The following is a 21563-nucleotide window of genomic DNA, read 5'->3' as shown; positions in this document are numbered from 1 at the left end:
CAACTAGATAGCTACATGCAAAAGAATGAAGTTTGGACCCTTACCTCACACCATATACAAAAATTAATTCAGAATGAATCAAAGACCTAAATTTAAGAACCAAAATAATTATGAAATAAATATATGTATATATGTAATTTTAAAATTTATTGCAAAGGTGCCTATGCAATAAAGAAAAGAAAGAAAACAATTTCTAAGGCCATTTTGGTAGTGATCATCATTATTATTTAGAGAAGAGATTCCAAACCTATTGTGAATGTTTGTGACAGTGATTCCTCTAGCCTCTGTGTAAGAGAAGAGCAGTAATACTATCAGAAGACTTCAAATCATCCTATGTACACCACTGAACATTAAGCAGTATTTGAATTTTGGTATTTTATAGATATATTTGAATTCTTGTAAAACTGAAAAAGATATAATTTAAATTCTGCTTTTTAAAATACCAGTAAAGAGACTATTTTGAAATGGAAATAGGAGAACATAAGGTCAGACTTTGGTGACCTTATACCACAGTCTCTTCCCTAGACAATTTTGCCTAGCTATCGTATAGTAGTCTTCTGGTCCTAATATCAGTGGAGCTATAAGAAAAAACAAATAAATTATTCCCTTGCTCTTTGAACATGACATCTGACCATATATTTGGTTTTTTATGAAAATACTTAGGAGAAAATGTAAAACTTAACAGTTTGCTTAAACCAGTCATGATATAAATAGTGGATAAAACTCTAAATAAATCTTAAAGACTGGCAAGGAAAATCACAATGTTTAGGCTAAGAAAAGAGAGTAAGAAGTGGAAGCAGTATGCTTACAAAGCTAACCAAAGACATATGCATACACAGAACCAGGGAACTGTGAGTTTGTTTAATAAAAACTTACACAGTGATTTCTACAGGCCAGTTGCAGTCCTAAGATCTTTTCAAATATTAACTCATTTAATCCTTATAATAATCCTATATTGTTGGTGCTATCATTATTTCCATTTTATAGATAAGAAAGAAGGGACAGAAAATTTAAGTGACTTTCCCAAGATCACACAGCTACTTGAGTGGCAGGATTTAGATCTAAGTGTTTCCCTTCCAAGTACCATACTCTTAACCACCATGCTCTGCTGCTTATTCAATGGAAGTACTAAAATAGGGTCAAAATCAAGAAGCAGACTGTGTACAAAGTAGCATTCAATGATAGAAAGAGCCTGGGCTTTGGAGGGAGATAGACCCAATTAGTTATTTGGTCTTAGTCAAGTCCTAACTTTCTCAGCCTCAGCTTCTTCATTTGTAAAACTTCAGAGGATTAGCAATAACATGTGCTCACCCAGTGCTGGCACATGGTAGGCACTCATTATATGTCAACAATTGTCACCTTCACTATTGTTACTTAAACACACCTCCAAAACTGAGAATTTGAACAGAGATCAGGCTACGAAAACTAAGGTACACAAGTCTGTCGAAGTAATAGAAATCTTCAGCTTTCTGCCTCTTTTTATGAACAACATGGACAGGATCTTCTCACAGGTTGGACAGGATCTTCTCACAGCTTAGACAGGTTAGGAACCTTGGCTGAAATCAGATGGCCATTGAAGTCTTAGTAACATCACCTATTGTAACATGACTCTTCTTAACATCATACATCAACTTCCTCTCGACTATGACCAGTGCCTTCCCTGAAGACTCTAAGTCAAGGTTTAAATGGTGATTGAATAATTTATTCAATCAACAAATATTGATTGCAAGTACTATTCTAGGCATCCATGGGGATAAAGTAGTGAACAAGACAAGCAAGGTCCCATCCTCCTGGAGTTTCTTCAGAAATATGAAAGATAGAATGGATGGAGCAGACAATCAGTATATGTACGTATTTGGGATGCTTGAGCTTGGTATTTGAGAGTAAAGTAGATTCTGACAGGAAATAGAAATGCAGTTTGATATCCTTGGAAATTTTGTCATATAATTAAACATCTATAGATAATAGAAGTGTGACACCTTTATTTGAATATATTATATAAAGTAACACTACATTGAAAGTATATAAAATATTTATTTCTCTTAGATTGGGAAAAACAGCCAATCACAACCCTCAGAATGGGAAAAAATATTTGCAAACGAAGCAACCGACAAAGGATTAATTTCCAAAATATACAGGCAGCTCATGCAGCTCAATATCAAAAAAACAACCCGATCCAAAAATTGGCAGAAAACCTAAATAGACATTTCTCCAAAGAAGATATACAGGTTGCCAACAAACACATGAAAGGATGCTCAACATCACTAATCATTAGAGAAATGCAAATCAAAACTACAGTGCGGTATCACCTCATACCAGTCAGAATGGCCATCATCAAAAGATCTACAAACAATAAATGCTGGAGAGGGTGTGGAGAAAAGGGAACCCTCTTGCACTGTTGGTGGGAGTGTAAATTGATACAGCCACTGTGGAGAACAGTATGGAGGTTCCTTAAAAGACTACAAATAGAACTACCATATGACCCAGCAATCCCACTACTGGGCATATACCCTGAGAAAACCATAATTCAAAAAGAGTCATGTACCACAATGTTCATTGCAGCTCTATTTACAATGGCCAGGACATGGAAGCAACCTAAGTGTCCATCGACAGATGAATGAATAAAGAAGATATGGCACATATATACAATGGAATGTTACTCAGCCATAAAAAGAAACAAAATTGAGTTATTTGTAGTGAGGTGGATGGACCTAGAGACTGTCATACAGAGTGAAGTAAGTCAGAAAGAGAAAAACAGACCGTATACTAACACATATATATGGAATCTAAAAAAAAAAAGATTCTGAAGAACCTAGGGGCAGGACAGGAATAAAGATGCAGTCATAGAGAATGGACTTGAGGACATGGGGAAGGGGAAGTGTAAGCTGGGACGACGTGAGAGAGTGTCATGGACATATATACACTACCAAATATAAAATAGATAGCTAGTGGGAAGCGACCACATAGCACAGGGAAGTCAGCTCGGTGCTTTGTGTCCACCTAGAGGGTTGGGATAGGGAGGATGGGAGGGAGACACAAGAGGGAGGAGATATGGGGATATATGTTTATGTATAGCTGATTCACTTTGTTATACAGCAGAAACTAACACACCATTGTAAGGCAATTATACTCCAATAGAGATGTTAAAAATAAATAAATAAAGATTGCATGAAGTTCAAAAAAAAATAGCCTATCAGTGTTCTTACTTTAGTTATTAGCATTCTGTCAGACCTGTACAGTAATGATTAGTTACCCTTTATTGTACTTTTGGCATGCTTCCCATGTTTAATTTCATTGTAGAGAAGGAACACGTAGTTACGGAAATTGCAAAGGGGGAAAAGTTAGAATAGGGAAAATAATGACATAGATTCGAAACTGACTTTAACTTATTGTTGTAATAAGACTTTTGCAAGTAGAGTGGAAAAGAATTATTTTTAAATTTGCGTTTGAACTATTTTCTACTCAGCCTCATAACTTTGAACTTGAAATAGTTTATTTCCTTTGGGTTAGAGATTATTTTCATCACAGCACAGGAAATAACAAGCATACATTGAAACAAATGAATAAAATAAATTCTAAATATCTGTTTGCTGAAAACACTAAAATTATTCATCAAATATATTATGAATGTCTTAAAATATGTATGCATATATAGTCCTAAACAATTTTCCCTGTGAAGTAGTATTATTACTCATCTGCTCTCTTGCTAGAATATAGTTTTAGTATCTGCCCAAAGACACTGTATTAAAAATGTATGTGAAAATGGCCAAGTTAAATACAGACTTTGTTACATGCTGAACTGTGGAGCAAAGTGTCATTAGAAGGAGCAGAACTATGGACGGCTCCCCTATATTCCGGCATTACTCAGTTCCCAGATCCCTGCTGTGTAGTTGTTCCACTCGCCAAGAAGCCTGTTAAAGAGCCCCCAAGAGCATGTGTACAGCCCTCCATGTTAATAGTTAATTGGTGAGGATGGCAAGATGAGAGGACAGCCGAACATGTGGTCTCTCAGACTCAAGCAGTAGACAGACCTTTAGTTATAATAACAGCAGCTGCTCACATTCTCACAACTCAACTGTTCAAAACTGTTGTCGAGTGAAGATTATAGTGGATTGAAAAAGAAAGAGGAAAAGTTACATCATAGAAAAATAACTAAAACCCTACCTTGAAACTCTTCCTTCCTATTATCTTAAGTATGAGAATATTATTTCAACTTTTAAAATCTTAAGTATAAATTTCCATATTAAAGATTGTTATATTTCAGCTGCTTTTTTTCCTGTTTACTGTTAGAAACACAAATGTCTGTACACCCTTCGAAACTTTTTAACGAGCTTTTTTTACACGGTGATAACTTTGAAGCTGTTACAATTGGTTACTGTTTGATTTTCGTATCTAGCAATATATGAAACTCTAATGTTTTTTGGTCTTATAAATGAGAACTGGCTTACTATTAGCGAAATTTGTCATCCACTTGCAAATTATACAAATGTTTTGTGCCTTTTAAATTAATTTTATTTGCAATTATCAGTGACAGTTCTGCTTAAGAAAAATGGTGACCAATAACATTTATTCTTTTTGGAAATAGAAACTTAGTTTCATGCCTTATTATGATTATATTGGTGAGGCGAAAGGAAAATAAATTTCCCCTAGCTTATGCATTTTATTTACACAATATGTGACAGGTTGTTCTCGATTTGTATTTTTTATTGATTGAAAACACTTTTACCTGAAACTGTCAGGAAATAAATATTAAAGCACTTAGAGTGGTAATTAAAATAGGAAAGGTTATTTTTCTATACCTTTCTCACAACTTTCCTTTCAAACAGAAAATTTACTTTTTATTATTGCTAATCTATTCAAGCTGTCATAATCTACACTTTTAAGGAATTTTTAAATATAAACAACCCAATAAATTTCTCCTTAACTATAATAATGCAGGAGTGAAAACTTCCTTGACATTTTTGATGATAAAATATGAAATAACTTTTTCTCATTCTACAATAATTCTTTGTATTGCTAGCATTTAATGTATGTGCTTATAGAACATTAGTTGGTAAACTATTTAAACTTTCTTTTATTCAGAATAGATTTTAGATTTGTAACTGGCCTATAACATTTTTATTGGTCATCGCTGACACTTTGTCAGTAATAACCCTATTCAGTTTTTATCATAAACCACTATTTTCCAACAATTTTATCTGTGGAATTTCCCTCCCCACCCTCCCCCCGCCTCCAGCTACCTCACTGAAGAAAACTGTCACCAGCATTAGTTACCTTATACCAAGGAAAAATCATTTTCTGAAGAAAAGCAGGAAGACAGGCCCTTGTTACATGTCTCTTGAAAATTGAAAGAAGTTTTAGTGTGTTATTTTAATTGATATATTTTCAAATCAGTCCTCTATAATATTAATATATGAACACTTCGAAGCCACTGAAGTAAATGATGCAGTATGTTTCAGTGTGGAGAAATTCAGAACAAACCTCTTCACATCCATAAACTTTTGTGTTCATGCTGAGTATTTGAGCAGCTAAACTCTAAGGCAAGCGATGGACAGCTATAGAACTAACCACTAATATAGGATTATGAAATGTGGACTCCAGTGGCCTTGTGAATTTCTCTCAGTGTGAAATCTTTTATTCTTAAAAGAAGACCTAAGAATAATTGTATGGTAAGGGAACAACAGACTCTTATGAGTTTACAACTATAAAATTCTGGAAAATATTGTTTTTCTAATTGTTGATATGAGCATCATTATAGGAAAACATAACAACACCTTCTGCCTTATAACTTAATCTATCTTAAATGGTCTTTTAAAATGTACTTTATTAAGGAGAATTATTATTTGAAATGGTCTTTTTAAATACAGTTTGTTACAAATATTTAAGGCTGAAAATTACAGATTCAATCTCTTGATCACGACTATCAATTATTAAAGGATAAAGTTGGATATTCTGGGTATCAGTTTTTCATATTCTCATATTAATATTTCATATTAAGAATCTACCTTAATTTTTCTAGACCTTCTCAACTACTCTGATATAGATTGCAAAAAATTAACATTTTTAAAAGTTTAAAAATAAATAATTATTTTTAATGAAATGAATCATATTCAACCCATATTAATTTTACCATATTTGTCAAATTCCAGTCTTTGGAAATTTAGTAACTTCATACAAGTCTGGTTGGGTGTAAACAGAGTCTGTTTTTCTTTACAACAACAAATAATAGAACTGTGTTTCAACTCTGCTCCTATATGCTTGGATTTATAAATTTTTATAGTTCCAGTGTTTTTTTCTTCTGTTTCATATTACACAATCTAGTGTTTGATTAATTTTTTAAATCAAATCTTAGCTTGTATGCATCATACTTATATTTCTAATTTACTTTCTTGGTCCAGGATGTTTGAAAGTTTTTACACAAATAAACTCCAAATTTCTTATAAGTTTCTGTCTACGTAGAGCGTTAGGAGCAGTATATGTGCCATTTTGTCATAGTGTAAATATGCATATTAAATAAGGGTAGCATATTTAAAACTGTCAGTAAGATTCATGTGTGTCTTCAAAAGTAAAAAGAGTCATTTAGAAAACTTATATTATAATTAATCTAACCAAATCATATTTGATAAGGCATACAATGAAAAATAATTTTGACTTTAAATACTTTTTTGCTTTCCCTAAAATTATGAAGTTTTGGTTCATGTGGCAATTCATACTATATAGTTCCTAGTAGTGGTGATGGTTGGTAAAGTACTATTTAGAGCCAAAATTTTCAAATATATCAATGATAGAAATAGAGAAATGTCTCATCACAGTATGGAGATTGAGTCATCTGTTTGGGCATATGGAATCTTTGGCTGCTGGACTGCATAGTCTTTATAATGCCCAATGTCCAGGCATGGACACAACTGTTCTGGGAGCAGAATCAGGGAGGGACTCTGTGTTTCGTCTCCTTGAACATGATAGAAGAAAAAAAGGGGAAGGATCTTTAACATTATTTTTATTATAGACTCTCCTCTACTACATCACTTTTGTGTACAGAAAAGAAGTACAACTTTACTTAATTTTGTATTTATTTTACAAATAGAATTACTAAGCTTTTTATCTTGGGTGTTACAAGCTTTCTGAAAAACACCTATAAGAAAATGCAAATTTTGAATTATTCCTATTTATATACTTAGATGCATACCTTCCCTTAAAGAAAGATTACTGTCTTCAAAGAAGGGTGACACTTATTTCTTAATATCGAGACAAAACATGCTTGTAACGAATTATAATTTAAAGCTGTTTAAGTACCAGGTCATATATTATATCCTAACATTATTTTTTAGCCCTTTGCTATTAATTACATCATTATTACTATATAAAGAGTTCCCGCTTCTCTAATAATGTTTTCACACCCTATGTAGTTAATCTTTAATGTTGGGGAGGACGGGAGAGAGATTAAATTAGCTTTGTAACCTCTTTCTCTTCCAGGCTGATGATGGAAAATAAAAGCTCTTAGCCACAAAATGTAACACTTAGAATTAATATTTAATTAGACTAGCAAATTGTACACAGTGGCTGAAAGCTTCCGAAGAGTTTTTAGTGCCACAATTGACCTACAGGTTTAATAATAACTCACTTCTAGAAGCAAGTGCCAGTTCAGCATAGTAGAGCCACTGTAAGAAAGTCCTGAGAGATTAAAATCAGCAAACCAAATGGCAGGCAGGGATTCCTGGGATGGAGCCTTCTGGAAAGCTGGGAGCTGGAATAGCTTTTAAGCCAGGATTCAGATGAGAACAGTGGGTGAAAAAGCTGATCCCTCCTGTTCTGGGAGCTTCTGGTTGTAGGCCAAAATCTTAGAACAGATTTTTACTAAATGTTTTTGCTGCAGCTATTAACTTACATTGAAAATCAAATATTGAATAATTTTTCTGTAAAATTTAACAAAATTTTTGTGTAAACATTAGTTCTTAATTTCTTATATATTAGTACATAATATCTGTAAACTCAGATCATTAGATTATCAGATGGGTTTGGCGCTGTACATCTATGCTGTTTTGCTGTGACATGCTGTTTCCTTGTTCCCTGTATAGTTGATTTATATGGTTCATTTCTATATTATTTCATTACGGGACATTATGCAGAGCCTGAGAAAGAGATTCTGAAGTCTGTAGCCCAAGAAATTTTTTCTTCCAGAAGAGATGTATATCAACAAACATAAATCAGAAGCATTTTTAATTTTTAAAGACCTAATATTTATAAAAGCAATTCTACATTTGTTTATGCTTATGATGCAATTAAATTATAAGTGAATAATTGGACCTCCTGGTGAAACATTGGATCCTTATATCTCTGAGAAATTAATCTGGTGAAAAAATAGGATACCATGAGTTTGAAAATGTGCAAGCACAGAACAGCCAACTAAAAAAGGAACACCTTACATAATTTGTTGGTTATATCTTAAATAATTGAAGGAAAGCTAGTCATTAGTTAAAAATTCAAGCAGGTGAGAACGTTGCCAGCAGAGGGAGTAGTCCTGTCTTCCGTCAGGTTCCCATCATATTCCCACCTGCCTCAGCCTTTTTCGCAGCCAGTCTCCCATCTGGACCTGGCTCTGTCAGCCTGTTCCTGATGACAGGCTATAATTTTATACTCAATATGGGATTATTCTAAGCTGATTTTAAATTTTAGTATCTTTAACCTACCACTGCATCGCAAACATCAGCTGGATGCTCTGTTTGATATTTGGATATTAGCAGTCGTTTTTCCAGGCAGGGTGTGAGCTTTTGGACATCTGCGAGTTGCATTTTAAGGGTTTCATGTATAAAGTAGTGAGCAACAAATTTCTGATTTAGGAAGTTACCCATAAAAGATTTTAAAATACAAGTAAATTTCCATGGGAATAATTTCTATAATATGAAACTAGATGACGTGTAGTTTATTAAAACTGCCTAAAATTAATTATGAATATTTTGCTATTATTCTGTTCAGCCTATTCATTACAGCATTTTGTTCAGTCCATTTATAAGGGTTTTCAGAATTGTAAGTTTTTTTAATGTTTTATATAATAACTTACTAAAAAATAAAACTGATGTAAACAAATGTTCTGCAGAGCATGTAGTATTTGAGACCAGGGTAAATGTAAATAATATATCTGAAAATAACATCATGTGTTCTTTAAAAAATGCTTCAATTTTAAGAAACCAACATTTTCATGCCAAAATATAGAATAACAAGTGTATGATTAGATGGAAAACAAAAAATATGGCTCCATTGCTTAATCCTAGTAAAAATCCTGGTATTTGGCAACATACTCAGCAATTTCTTTTGCCCTTGAGGTAGGTATATTTACCATTAGCTTCTTTGTGGATATGTTTTAAACATTAGAAAAAGGAACCGAAATATGTTGTTTTATGATTTCCCTACATGAATATCAATATAAAATGCTACTGAGAGAGTGTTGCCATTAGGATTTTTTTAATTTACAGAAGTTCCTCCATATTTTAAAATTGTATGTGACTTTGAATAAAGTTCAGTATTAAATCTGGAAAGATTTAATCTAATACCTTCACTAAGGTTAATATTATTATTAATATATATTAGTATAATTTTGATAAAATTATATTCTTTCTTAAACTCAAAATTAATTATGAATATAATTATCTCCCCACTATCAATTTTTTTTTTTTAGTAAAATAAGAGTCTAATCCACAGAAGTAAGTGACAACTCTGGGAAGGTGAGGGAAGGCATGTAAAAAGTTACAAACTGTATAACTGTTTTGGGGTTTTTTTTTGCGGTATGTGGGCCTCTCACTGCTGTGGCCTCTCCCGTTGCGGAGCACAGTCTCCGGACGCGCAGGCTCAACGGCCATGGCTCACGGGCCTAGCCGCTCCGCAGCATGTGGAATCTTCCCGGACCGGGGCACAAACCCGTGTCCCCCTCATCGGCAGGCGGACTCCCAACCACTGCGCTACCAGGGAAGCCCTAATTTTATTATTTCATAGTCTTGATTTCAATTGAATGGAGAACTTAATAAGCATGGAAAAGCAAATACCTCATTAAATATCCCTAGATTTATCCCTTCATTCAAGTTTGTTTTTTTTATTACACGACAAAAAAAAATGTCATGAGTTGTGGTATGTTTGTGTTTCTAATATCATTTTTCAAAAAATGTTATTATAACTTGAGCTGTTAAGTAGAATACTTGCTTTTCTTGTGGTGATTCCCTCCCCACCATAGACACACACATCGTTTCACATAGTAGGGTCAAACATAAAGTAATTTAAATATTTCTTTAACTTTTCAATATTAACTTGATAGTGCTTTTGTGCTATTGTAGTCCCAAATCTGATGTGCGTGCCATACTCAGATGGAGCTCTACCCTTCATATTGTGTGTTTGCTGTCTTTCTCATTGAGTAACCCAAGAACTTATTCTAATTTGAGGCGTTTCACAAATGCTTTATGTCAGTTGATTTATTCCTTTCAAGCTTCTTGATAGTTAAGTGATTGGTTAATTACTTTTTAATTATCTTGTTAAAATCTTTCCTGGAAGTATATATTGTATTGGTACAAACTATATCGTTTATATTGTTGAGGTAATTAAGTCCAAGTAAGTAAGGAAATATTCAGTTTTTTTTGATATATTCTCATTGTTACTTGGTTACTCTAAGTAGGTATCTCAACTATTTTCATTAGAAAACAAAGGGAGCTTCCTGTGGCAGTAGTTGAATTTTTATCTCTTAACAAAGTTCTTAATTTTGGCTCTATAAGCTTTGAATTGGAAAATAGCATTAAATTAACCTTCCTTTATTTAAAATCTATTTAATGGATTTGGCATATCCTAATAAAAAGAGGTTACCATTCTGTAGAAGTAAATAGGAAACATTCTATGAAACCAAACAAGGAACAATCAAAACAAAAACTCTGTGAAGTTTTTTGTGAAATTAAAATTGGAGTAAGAAGGTAGTCAACTGGACATTCCGATTTGCCTTTTTTATTTGCAACATCATTTGACATAATTTAAATTTAAGTAATTAATTAAGAAATTACACCACAACAGAAAGTTTTAAGAACCTTTTATGTAACTTAATACAATGCTATTTGGGATTGCCAGCAAACTCTTAAAACTCCTGGACCCTGGCTCTCTCCTGGCTTCCCTCCTAGTCATGTCTTGGCTACTATCCAGAGCTGACAACTTTCACCCAGGACTGAAGGGCGATTTGCCTAGTATAAGAAAGATTTTTGAGTCATCCTAGATTTTCACATCCAGATGGGCAGGAAGGAAGAGTGGCAGTATCATTGTATATATTTGGGTGATGTCATTATGCCATGCATGTGGTGTAACCATTAATTTACTCATACTGGTGAATCCTGAATGTCCTTACTCAAATATTCCTTATTGGCAACTATATTGCAACAACTTCAAATTTAACACAAAAATTATTCAAAATTTATGTCTAAGTAATAGATGCACAAATACCTTTACTTCTCCGTTTCCAACTACATACATATACTGTAGACTAAAGAGGTTTCGCATCTTGGCTAATAACATAAAAACACTTAGAATCTCTTAAGATGAGAATATAGAAGTTCCAGTTTCCAGGCCTCTGCTAAAATCATTATGCTAAAGCTTTCTGAACATTGCAGGTTATAATAAGACAATTTATTGTCCATAGTGCATTATTCCTAAAGTGAATTGTGATTATTATGCTTTTAAGGATTTTTAAAAGCAGTTAATTTTAGATTCTTTTAAGTAAATTTACCTACCTTTATCTAAAAGACCATTTAGTATTAATATTATGATTTGAAAGACATTTTGACAAGAGTGGTTTTAAGGTACGATTACATCAATATACCACGTTCCCTATGAATCTTGGAGGTAAAGAAGTAATCTGTAACACTATTTGAACTTTTAAAAAAGTAAGTACCTTTACATGCCCAAATATCTTTTATGCTCCTACAAATAATTGGAAGACTGAATGAGTTTAGGATAAAATTCATCTCATTCAGAAACTTAGATGTTATTCTTATATAATTTCCTGTGCTTTTTATTTTATAGACATTTTTCAGATATCTATACAACTTTCACAATTAATCTGGTTTGCCACATTACATAAACTGTTTTCTAGAATTGCTGTGCAGAAAGCAGTAAGCTCACCATTAAATGTAACTTATATTATGGTAATGATTAAAAGTTTATTCTTGTTCTGATACTTCATGGAAGCTTTTAAGATAGAATTTCGTTTATAGTTAATAACATGTAAACCTATGGAGCTTAGCAATATGACAAATGAAATATATGTATGAGTTTCTGAGATTTTAAAATCTAGGCTGTCTGTATCTTTTATATTAATTCATCGGTTTTCCTCTGCAAGGTGGATAATTGATATTTTTAATCTCCCGCAAATTACCTTAAAAAGACTTATAATGTAGATAAATATTACAGGATGTTAAGTGGTTTATTAGTCAATTTTAAGGTTAAATTAAGGAAAGAAAACCTTCTTTGAAATAAATATCATGTTGACCATTTAAATACACAGGACCTTGCTTATATACTACTAGAATGGAAGACTAATTCCATACTTAAACGTTACAATTTCTGTCATTCATAAGCCCTAGTTTATATCACTGAAATCCTGATATTTGAGTCGTAACAAAAATTGACTTTTATAATTTTAGATTCAGATATTTAGATACAAAGACTCAGTCTTCTGTTTATAGATAAAAGGAAATCTGACCTTTTTGATTAAGAAATATTGTCAGTAGCCTTTATAAGTGCTTGTTCATCTGAGGGTCCATGGCAGGAGTACTCTTCCCAGTTGAGTTTATCCTAAAAATGAAATGATAAGAGCCTGCTGGTTGTTATCTAAGATCCTTCTTAATGGGAGAACCACATGGTTATTCTTCATCTCCCACTTGTTCTCACCCTCTACAGCCAACTCAGCCATACCCCACCCCCACCCCAACATTGTTCAGTACTCAGCACAATGAATCATTTTCAAGTTGACTCATTGTGAACTGTCTCCCAGCTGTTGGAATGTCTGGCAGACATTTTTGTTTGGGTGAAGAATAACTGGCTGAAACCCAACCTGGATGAGCTCGATATAATGGTCTTTGGCTAAAGAAATATTGAGAGGAGCACGTTTATGGCCTTTGAAACCCCTGTTATTCCTGGAGTAAGACCATCCCCTGTGGCATAGAACTGAAAGTAAGGGATCAATCTGGATTATTTTCTCACCATTGAATGAAAAATTGCCTTGGAAAAAATAGGCATTTCCAAATGATGTTCGTTTTTCTATTCTTGGTGCCTCCCCCCCGTGATTGAAAGTATTAAAGACAATTAAGGGTAATTACTTTTGCTGCTTCCTTTTAAGAGCACTATTTCAAAGGCTGTAATATTCTCTTCATAACACGCATTTCTACTTACAGAGGAGTTGCAAAGTACTGCCCTAGATGTGAGTTAACTAGTCACTTCAGCATAATGTTTAGTGACAGAGGCTACTGTGTATTTCAAACCAAGTCAGTTAACATTAACCAACCCTCTTTTATTTTTCATTCTTATGCGATCTTTACAAGAGAACTTAAACAGAGGAATACCAGTAAGCTCAATAGTCAATCATTTTCAGAAAGTGAACATATTTGATTGTATTTGGACTTTTCTTAACAGGGGACATAACATGAGACTGTAAATTGTCTTGACTGTTTTACATTTCCCATGCTTTTTTTTAAGGATTAGTTTTAAAATGGTATATCAGTGTATAAAATGGGAGTTTCAAAATTATAAAATTTTATAAACAACAATCTTTTCAACTTATCCTGATCTTCAGAGCAAATATTTTTCTAAGGTGTTATAGCCTATAAAATAGTTTTCAAACCTATCACCCTATCAGGAGTTATAAGGAATACTGAACTTTATTAAATAAAATAAGTCAAGAAAACCTGCAGATTATTGTGATTATATTTTTAATTATTATATTTTTTATAGCCGTGAAATTCTGGGTATTTTAGAACTATTGCTATTTAAAATGTGACATCTTTTATAAGGTATTGTTCAGCAGTATTTTTGATTCAGGTCTGGTTGTGTTGGGAAGGAAAGGGTAGGCTACTAGTCTAGTGCTGGTCATCTACAATCTTTTCTTTGCCTTTATCGTTATTACAGAGTCAAATAGCAGCATCTGGAAAGAGAGAATAGAAGACTGCAGAGCTGGCCATGCTGCAGACTCTTAGCTGGACCCTTCCATGTTTCTAATATGATACAGAGGACCTCAGCTATTATAAGGCTGGGACATGGTCCCAGTTGACAGATGTTAGTGGGATCTTCCCTTATACATTATACTGTACTATATACTGCTTCTAAATTCTGATGTTTATCAGATTTTCCGATGGGCACTGGGTAAAGTAATTTGAAAAAATAATAGTATATGAAAATAAAGGTAGCCTTGCCCCTTAAGACAAGAGAAAAACTATTTTTCTATGAAAACTAAGGTATGCCCCTTCAGCTCTTCAAATTAGAATAGCATACCTACATGGGCCATATTTTTCATCCAGTTTTCCACCTGTGGTAGCTTTAACTTTTAAGTTATTTCTCCATTTTGATAGTCTATCTTCTCTACAATTTGTCATTGAGATGGCATAATGACATTGTCTAGATGGTATATTTTAAATATAACATGAGTGTTTTGTTTCCTTGTTTTACAGAATAAAGCAATTATTGCTCGTGTTACAAACTTGTCAGATACAGTAGTTGGTCTGGAATCATTCATTGGTTCAGAGAAAGAAACCAACCCATTATATAAGGATTATCATGGTAAGCAGCATCTTTATAATGAAAAGGCCGTGTTCCAATTGCCTGGAAGAATCTTGTCCAGTCATAATATCTACTGTCATGTAGCATGAATTTTATTTTTTAATATATCTGTTAAACTTTTTTCCTTCCTGGCCAATCTTTCATGGCAGCTTGTCACCAAACTACATTATGACTAAGAAGCATAGTAGCTATTTGAAAGGTGTCAAACCCAGATACTAAGGCATGGCTCAGTCAGATGTACATTTTGTCCCTGAAGTTGCTGTGAAATCAGTCTTACTTATTAACCATGTTAGAAATAAATATTATATAAATTCTAATAATAACAGCTATGTATAGTGGTTTATACTTTACAAAGCTTAGCTGTATGATAAATAAAATTCATACTATATTACAGTTAAAAAGTCTTAGTCAATCACATTTTCAGAAAGTAAACATCTTTTATTATATTAGGACTTTTCTTTGATCATTTTGTTGTTAGAGTTATTAGCAAGTTTTAAAATGTTACCACCCTAGTATAAACACAGGTCAAGTAATCAGGCTTCTTACTTATATTTTTTGACTTTTAATAGTATTTTAGTCATTTGGTTAACTTGGGGATTTTTTAAAATAAAAGTTCCTACATAGAACTGTCTCAATAGGGTAAGTTTAGTAGTTATGCTTATCTTAGATCTAAGCTGAATATAGAGTATGGTGAATACTAAATTTTTACCTATTTATTATTCTGAATGAATACTAATTATTGCTATTATTATTGTGGAACTACTATACTTCCATGGAAAACCTTAGTCTAAAGACTGAATAGCTTATTTGAAGCCTGCTACAAGATTGTGTAAGATTGTGATTGTAGGACTGTGGCAATTTCTAGAGGCTACCAACAAAAGGATTATAAGATACTTATGACCACCAGGGCTTTAAAGAGTTGCCATAAAACCTTTTAAAAAAGTAATAAAATAGCATGATCTAACAATCGAGTATTTTATAAAAGGCTAGAAAATATAAACTGTGAACAATAAATAAAATATAAACTGTGAACAACAAATAAAATAATTTACCTCATGATCATTGCATAAGTGTGGATGTGGTATATGCCCAAATTAACCCTCTATATAATTCATTTAATATATTACTATTGCTTTGGTAGGAAGAGAACTGTTAAGGTTAAACTATTTCCCTTTTTTTCTTTTTCTAAAATTTGTATTAAACTATATAAAATATTGTATTAGTTTTAGGTCTACAACATAATGATTTGATATAGGTATATATTGAGACATAATATTGTATTAGTTTTAGGTCTACAACATAATGATTTGATATAGGTATATACTGAGAAATTATTACCACAATAATTTTAGTTAACATCCATTACCACACATAGTTACACTTTTTTTTTTCTGTTGGTGAGAACTTTTAAGATTTACTGTCTTAGTAACTTTCAAATATACAACACAGTGTTGTCAACCGCAGTCACCATGCTGCACATTACATCTCCAGGGTTTATGTATCTTATAACTGGATAAACTATTTCTTTAATTTATTATTTACATTTTATGTTAAAACAACTGAAGTTAAACATTATCTTTATAAGTTATATCTGAGTATCATTTGTAAGTGCTATGAGTTTATAAATTTAGTAAAATCATATTTTATATTTAAAAAAATATTATTTTGATTGAAACATTTCAAGGGTTGAAAAGCTGTGATTTTTTTGTGCTGAAATCTCTGGATTGACCAATTTTGTTTGCCACAGATTAATGGATGATTCTGATGAAAAGTAAAGTTTCTGTTAATAAGAAGGACCTGATGAATGATTGATTCACTCTGTAAGGCCTCCTGATTTAACAGTTAGCCAAACAAGCACTTACAAGGTTAAAATGAGAAATGTGCAAGTGGAAGTATGGTGTGATTATTTCTAATATATTTTACTAAATAACTCTGTATGAGATATTTTTAATTTGTATGTAAAAGCTGTCTTCTTAATAACACCTTTTGCATTTTCTTAAGTTTAAAAAATTAAGTCAGATATTTTAGTGAATTATTTTTGAAGGGGCCATTTCTAAAGTTAAGCACTTGGAGGTTGACCCTTTTAAGCTAACAATAATACATTACTAAGCATCCAGATACACACACGCACAAAACTATATACTAGAGAAGCAATTATGTAAATAAGATTTATCTAATTTGTTCGAATCTGGATTTCCCTTCTTCCCCCATGTTGAGGGATCAGTGTCTTTGGGATGGTAATTTTTAAATATGGGCTGAGTCAGGCAGAGAGACACGCTGAAGAATCTTCCATGTCTTCATCTGTGGCAAATGACCCCGAGTTTAGTCAGAAACTGCATTAAGCTGCACAAAAGCCATCCAGTGCCCTTGTCAGAAAAAATTAGCAAGTGTTTCTATTGACAAGAGGCCAAAGCTCACGGTTTACCTAGCACTGTTACAAAGCTTATAACAGCTACATAAAGGTCTAACATGCCACAGAAATGAGTGTCTTGGGATGGCATGGGGGTTAATGTTTGATCCTAGAGTGTGCTCTGAAATGTAGTTTTCTTCAATGGTTTGTTCAAGTCATTAATAAGGTATAAAATGAAATACTTTTCATTAGTGCTTCACTGGTTATCAGTAACCCATAAGCCTTGTTTTGCTGGCTGCTTACTGGTGCATTTAATAAAATAAAGATCACTCAGTGGTGCCGTGGGCAGCATGCAAGGTGATAGCCATATTTGCTTACTGTAAATACAAGAGAAAATCACACACAAACCGGCTGTAGTTTTGACAAGTATTAAGATCCTTCTTTACATCTGTACTTCTGTACCAAAGTGCAATTAGTTTTCCTCGCACAAGGATTTCTGTTTATCTTATTCTGCTTGATTACTTGAGTATAATCACACCATTTGCTTCATTGCTCCTGGTAGTAAGCTCCAGTTTTAAAAGGGGGAGGATGCTTGTGTGTAAATTTACAGAATTCTGCTGTAAGACTCTTTAATTTATGCATCCAATGACAGCGTTTTTTAATTTTCTTTTCACAAGGTTTGATTCATATACGGCAGATTCCTCAGCTTAATAACTTGATTTATGATGTATCAGATGTCAAAGACTTAGCTTTTAAATTAAAAAGGAAGCTATTCACCATTGAGGTAAGAGAGAATTTTTATGTTTGAGTCACAGTCTTGAGGTAAATAGTATCTCTTTTTCTTTTACTTTAATGAAATTCATAGGAGATATTTCATGCTAAATATTTTTAAGTTCTTTTGATGTAACAGAATAATTTTTTTAGACTATCTTTTTTTGTCTTTTATTTTAATGGTATATCATTAGAGTATAGCAAAAATCATTTTGTTTTAAATGTCTGTTAAAAGTAAGGTCCAAACTTACATGAGAAGTATGACGTGCATATTTCCAAGGCTTTCAAAAGCGTGTTTAATTAAATGTTAATGAGCTGTGCTTATTTGTGTGTGGAGTGTGAATGCTACCCACAGTTGTGTATGGCTAAGAAAAGAAGATCCTTATCTACATTCTAAAAGCAGTTTTCTTTACTATTAGTGAAATCACCTTTCCTCTTTCCGCGCTGAATAAAACAAAAGTATAATTTACACCAGCGTCTTTAAGTAAATTTTCTACAGAAACTTAAACTTTTTTTGTGACCTTTATGCCATCAATAGTGACAGAAAGTAGTAGTGCAAAAGATTTATTTCAACTTAATCTTGCTAAAGAGCAAATGAACATAGCACTATTAAGCAATTAAAGTTGGTGTATTTATTAATGAAATAAATGCTCAGAAGAGAGAGATGGCTTCTGGGTGATGTGATAGTTATCAGTATAGTCACTGGTGCAATTTTTTTTAACAAAGACATAAAACAGCCAAGCAGCCTTGACAAACCATTTTGTTTAATCTCTTTTCAAATGAAAAGCTCTTAAGCAGGCCACTTGTCTTAACTGCTTGAAACCATAAAAAGAGAGAATTGCCACCAATAAATTAGCATATTTTTAACTTCATCGTCAAATGATGGTCAATGTGGCTTGGCACTGCTTTGGTGTTTGGGACTTCACCCTTAAGTGACCACTCTGGCCCTTTTTTGACCCTCTGCCCTCTTTAGCTGGCCACTTGATAAGGTAACTTAATGGTGCTCTCTCTTTTTCTCTTTCCCTTCCCATTTGCAAGTGGCACTAACCTATAAATCATTGTAAGGGCCCTATCCAGTGACAAATTAATGTGCCCTCCTCCTAATTAATGGTCATCAATGTCCTTAATTATCTAATCCTATTGAGAGCAGTTAATAGTTAATCAGGCAGCCAGTTCTTCAAGCAGGTCATCTCTGCAGGAGTGTTAGAAGTTTCTCATCTGGGGATGCTCCCTTCAAAAGCCACTTAAAGCCAAAAGAAGGAGAGTGTAGAAATAGTGATTCTTGAGCTAATTTGCCTTAGTTCTCAAAAGGAACCATTGAAATGGAACCCAACACTGTAATTGTTCAACATTGTTTCAGTTTTTCTGACAGAATATTGGGTAATTTACCATAATATTGCTAACGCTTTTAGAGGGATAAAGTTATAGTTGTTAGCATCACAAGGAAAGCATGCCTCCTCATTTTCTTTTAGGTGGAATTTATATATTTAATGAAAGATATAAAATGTTTTTCTCCATGTGGCACCTTTCTCCCAAGATGAGTATTCTGACAACCAGGTCTAAAGTATCATGTCTGTCACCATACACACTAAGCAAGGAGATTCCCTAGTGAAAAAAATATTGCACCCAGAGAAGATGGTTAGCACAGTAACGTGAATCATGTTTATTTTCGCTCTCCCTCTCTCACACAGACACACACACACACGCGCACACACACACACACACACAAACTGGGTCTTATTTTGGGGGTGAGGAGTAGAAATAAAGGACTTACATGTCAAGTAGGACCTCTCCTTCGAATAACTTTAGGTTCTAATAGTGACTACATTTTACTACACTTTATTTACCACTGGAGCTGGTAAAAGATCTAGGTTTCTGTTCCATTTCCTCTCTCTTCTTCCCACTATCCTAAACTAAGAGAACCGTTATAATTGGTCACCCTATGATTTGGAAGCAGTATTTAAAAACAAAACACAAGTAGGTGGTTATTCTTTATTTTAAGTTAATATTCAATAAAGTTGATCAAATCTTTTACCTTTTTGGCTTATAACCTAAATGAATATGTTTTCTTTTAAGTATAGAAATATAAGTGAAACATATTCTAAATAACTATTTACTTATGCCATAACATTCAGTTTGGTGATTAGAAAAAAATGTGAATTAAAGAATCAAACCTAACAGAAGTTATAGGATAAAATCATGTATTTCATGAAAGACTAAGTGCTTTAAATGTAGCATTGTACATTATAAGATGCATATGGAAACAGATAGCAAGTCTTTCGTGATATATTATGGGCAGTGGAAACAAGAGGATTCCTTCATCAAGTGGCAGTGTTTTGATATGCACAACAAATAAATATTTTTTTAATTGCCTTGATATTTAAAAAATAAGGAGATGTACACTATACTAGTCTGTAAAGTCTGAGGCTATAATGTACCAGATATTGAATCCGTGGCTTGCTTTCAGAAGGAAAGGTGGTTTAGCAGGTAAAGCAAAGATAACTTTTCTGATTCCATGCAGGTAGATTTGTTACATGTGGGAATTTACTGTGAGTAACATGGTCTCAAAATGTGGCACAGGTGGAAACAAGGGGCAAAAGAAACAAGTAAAAACCCTCATCTCTATTTTTAGCATCCCTTTTCTTTGATTTATTAAATCATTGCCTTTTTTCATATGAAAACTGAATATCTTTTTACTAATAGCCACCCAGGGCCCCTAACAGGTAGAGCAACTTTAACCAGTAATCTCTAGTTTCTTTGAGTGATTTGGAGAAGGCAAAAGAATATTTCTCCCTTTTTGGAGCATGTATTAGTATTGTCCAGATTCAGGTGGAAGCATTTGTCTAATGACAGTTAATTTTTAGTGATACTTAGTATTCATCATCTATAAAGCTCTATGAATTAGCCCCTCTACAAAAACCATAGCAGGATCATATCTACGGTAATGACACTAAAATCCTGGCATGCATTCTGAATAAGTAAAAGAGAAAGTTTATAGTTGATTCAACATGGCTTCAGGTTAAAAGAAATAACTTTCCAATTCTTTGAATGTTGATAATCCTTGTAAACTATACATAGTAATTCTCTAGCATATCTGATTAACCGTAATACACTACTTATTTCGTGACCTTACCATAGCTCCATTCAATCATAGCTAGCATTTATGAAGGCTTTATTGTGTACCTGGCACTGTTCTGGCTTATTTATATTTTCTATATTGAGATTAAATATTTTATAACCAAAGGCTTTACTAAGGTATAATAATAGACTCAATATATGCAAACTATGTCTTTTTCATCTTTGTATCTATCCCAGAACTAAGAAGAGTCACAGACTTAGTAGGTATAAAATCTCTGCTGAAATATATGTAATATAGATAAATTATGGAGTTTAAAGAATAGCCCAAATAATACAGCTATAAATATTATATAAGTTCCACTGGTCAAGTGACCTATAAACACTACCTTCTCAGTTAAGTTCTAAATGTATAACTTGGTTACATAACTTCACTTCCAAGATGAAATAACTACTTAGATTTGTATTTTTTCAGTTTCTATAATTTTTGCTTCTCTGATGTTGGGATCATCATTAACCAGTTTTCTGTTTATATTAGTAATTATGATGTAATTATAGTACATAAGAGATTTGGTAA

The 21563-nt window shown here is 33.0% G+C and overlaps 1 protein-coding gene across 2 annotated transcripts in view; it reads left to right on the top strand.

The window, feature by feature from the left end:
• The window catches only part of ELP4 (elongator acetyltransferase complex subunit 4), a 247936-nt gene that overhangs the window by 94434 nt on the left and 131939 nt on the right, over positions 1–21563 (top strand). The window contains exons 8-9 of one of the 2 annotated variants that reach the window (XM_030864809.2): positions 14682–14790; positions 17818–17924. In XM_030864809.2, coding sequence (XP_030720669.1) covers positions 14682–14790; positions 17818–17924 — 216 coding nt within the window. Of the gene's footprint in view, positions 1–2046; positions 2932–14681; positions 14791–17817; positions 17925–21563 lie in introns of those variants that run through there. The other variant, XM_060303384.1, reaches the window with a different exon arrangement.

Source organism: Globicephala melas, chromosome 8, assembly GCF_963455315.2.
Source record: "Globicephala melas chromosome 8, mGloMel1.2, whole genome shotgun sequence".
Taxonomy (NCBI): Eukaryota; Metazoa; Chordata; class Mammalia; order Artiodactyla; family Delphinidae; genus Globicephala; species Globicephala melas.
This window is presented reverse-complemented; position numbering and strand designations above follow the sequence as displayed.